Source organism: Letharia columbiana (genome assembly GCF_014066305.1).
Source record: "Letharia columbiana isolate WasteWater2 chromosome Unknown xpSc0000148_s0, whole genome shotgun sequence".
Taxonomy (NCBI): domain Eukaryota; kingdom Fungi; phylum Ascomycota; class Lecanoromycetes; order Lecanorales; family Parmeliaceae; genus Letharia; species Letharia columbiana.
In genome coordinates this window covers 16,497-18,822 of record NW_023501192.1, presented here as the reverse complement: position 1 = coordinate 18,822, position 2,326 = coordinate 16,497, and the positions used below count along the sequence as shown (strand labels likewise).

Genomic DNA, 2,326 nt, shown 5'->3' with positions numbered 1-2,326 from the left:
ATACCGCCGACGACGTGGAATTGAGACTGCGCGAATCCCAGGCTTCAGAGATGGCGATTGTTTTCACGACGGGCGGGAAGTGCTTGCTACTGTCATGGGGATGCACAGAAATCTCCCTGATGACATACGTCCCCGCGACCACGTCTCTGGAGCAACGGTGGACATGGTGACGAAACAGATGTTGATAGAGGCGAACAGTAGGACACATGCGAAATCTTTGAGTTATCAAACCAAGAGGATTTTGGAAGGTGCAGAGTCTAAGCTGAAAAGATCTGGGTCGTATACGGGTGCTGGCAGCAACGACTCCAAAACTGGTGCCCAATCGCCACCTCGCACACCTCCCGAGCCACCGCCTGGACACGTTCATACTCGTTCCAGCAACTCCCGCAGCCAACACTTACCCTCGCACAAAAGCCCTGGTAGTCCAGCGAGTATATCGTATGATGAGGATAAGGCTCATCACCAAGAACCCGTCGATGATTTCGTCGGCAAAAAGGGCATCCCGGCAAGTGCACTACAGCGATCGGCCGACCCGGCAACAAAGTATAGGCCTGGTCAGTAATCCAAGCTATTCCGAATCCGAGGACCAATATCAAATCCCTGAAAACCGTTTGAATCGCGCCTTCACCGAAGTCGATCTATCACAAGACAACCCTTCTAGTCCCTCGTGGCAGGAACCACAGAGTACACACCGCAAGCGACGCCGAACTCCATCTGATCTGTTCTCGGGTGCTAATACTAGGAACGGCCCTCATATGTTTTCCCACGACCGACGAGAGACCTACGACCTCAATCAGCGCGATACACCCACGGCTCCACCAGGAGGAGTGTCCAGAGCTAGTACTGCGACGTTGGTTCAAGATCGACACAATGGCTCACGAGGCGGCCAACACTATCCAAACATTGGTTCAGGAATGCAGCACCCCAGATTTGTATCAATTGGTTCATCCAACGTTCCCCCTCCTATAGAAACCCGGTCAAGTCAATGCCCTCCTTCTCTGTCTCTCACCGACGCTCAGCAGTGGAAAAAGGACAAAAAGGAGCATAGACCTGTCAGGCTGCCTCATGATGATCTTCTGGCAGATCTGAACGAGAGGGATCACGTGAGTCAGCGTTGCATCTGCTGTTCTTAATACTTACAATACTGCCAGGTCTTTTTAATCGACAACTCCCTCTCCATGCGACCTTATCGTAGAGAAGTGGAGAATCTTTTCGGGTTGCTTGGATATATAGTCAAGGGGACAGACCCTGATGGTATAGAAATACAGTTCACAATGTCGCGTGATAGAAAAGAGAGAGCGAAAAACACTGGTCAGCTCCTACGAACTTTAGAGACAGTGCGATATGTTGGCACATCTAATATCAGAATACAACTGGGGGACATTTTTCAAGATTATCACGACAAATTAAGGGACCGAAAACCAACGAGATCACTATTCAGACTGTTGAAATCACCGCGGCCGGTACGACGCCAGAACTTATATATCTTTACTGATGGGATTTGGCAACCCGGCTGCGACCCAGCCCCAATGATCAAAAAGCTGGTGGGCAGCCTCGAGCAGAATTTTATGGAGAGAGAACAGTTTGGAATCCAGTTCATCCGTTTCGGCAATGATCCTGACGGTATCAATCGCCTCAATCAGCTGGACTCCGGCTTGGGCCTATCAATGTACGCATCTTGACCTCTCAGCATGCGAGCCATGGTGCTAATGATAGGCCAGGGACATTGTCGATACAGAGCATTCGGATGGGAACGTCTGGAAGATGCTTCTCGGCGCGGTCAATGACTGGTTTGACGACGATGATGTCAACGCCGACAGCAGTGCGGTAGCTTCCCCTGTTGTCGATGCATCTGCTGGCACGAACGGTCTACATCACTTATTGATTCCGGAGTACAACTCACAACCCTCTACTTTGAACGGCACTCCTTTCCATGGAGCGCGCCCCGGCACATACAACCTCTAGTCATTAGACTTGGGACAGACTGGCTTAGCATTCTGGATCATCAATCTTGGGCGGCTTTTGTGATACCCTATTGGTCGGCGCAATTGGAAAATTATGCGGCTTGCTTTTGGTTCCCATCGGTCTTTCTGATCCTCTTGTTCCGGACGCAGGGTTTGCTTTTGCGAGCCTCAGAGGATATGTCAGAATAGACATCTCCATTCATGTCAAGGCATGGGCATGCTAGAGTCAGCAATCAAAGTGAGTTTTCAGCCGAGGTTTTCAGATCGTTGTGTGCTCATGCACCCTCTCTAGTGATGTGGTGCTCTCTGCAGGAGAACATCGTGAGATTCATGACACAGCTCTTGCGGTCGAGGCGGTCAAG

The 2,326-nt window shown here is 50.6% G+C and overlaps 1 protein-coding gene across 1 annotated transcript; it reads left to right on the top strand.

The window, feature by feature from the left end:
• Positions 1–476: 476 nt before the first annotated feature.
• Positions 477–1,965, top strand: HO173_013427 (uncharacterized protein; the record flags this gene model as incomplete). The annotated part of the gene is made up of 3 exons (XM_037315244.1): positions 477–1,103; positions 1,152–1,669; positions 1,722–1,965. 3 exons carry the CDS (start codon positions 477–479, stop codon positions 1,963–1,965), a joined length of 1,389 nt encoding a protein of 462 aa, XP_037157866.1.
• Positions 1,966–2,326: the final 361 nt, after the last annotated feature.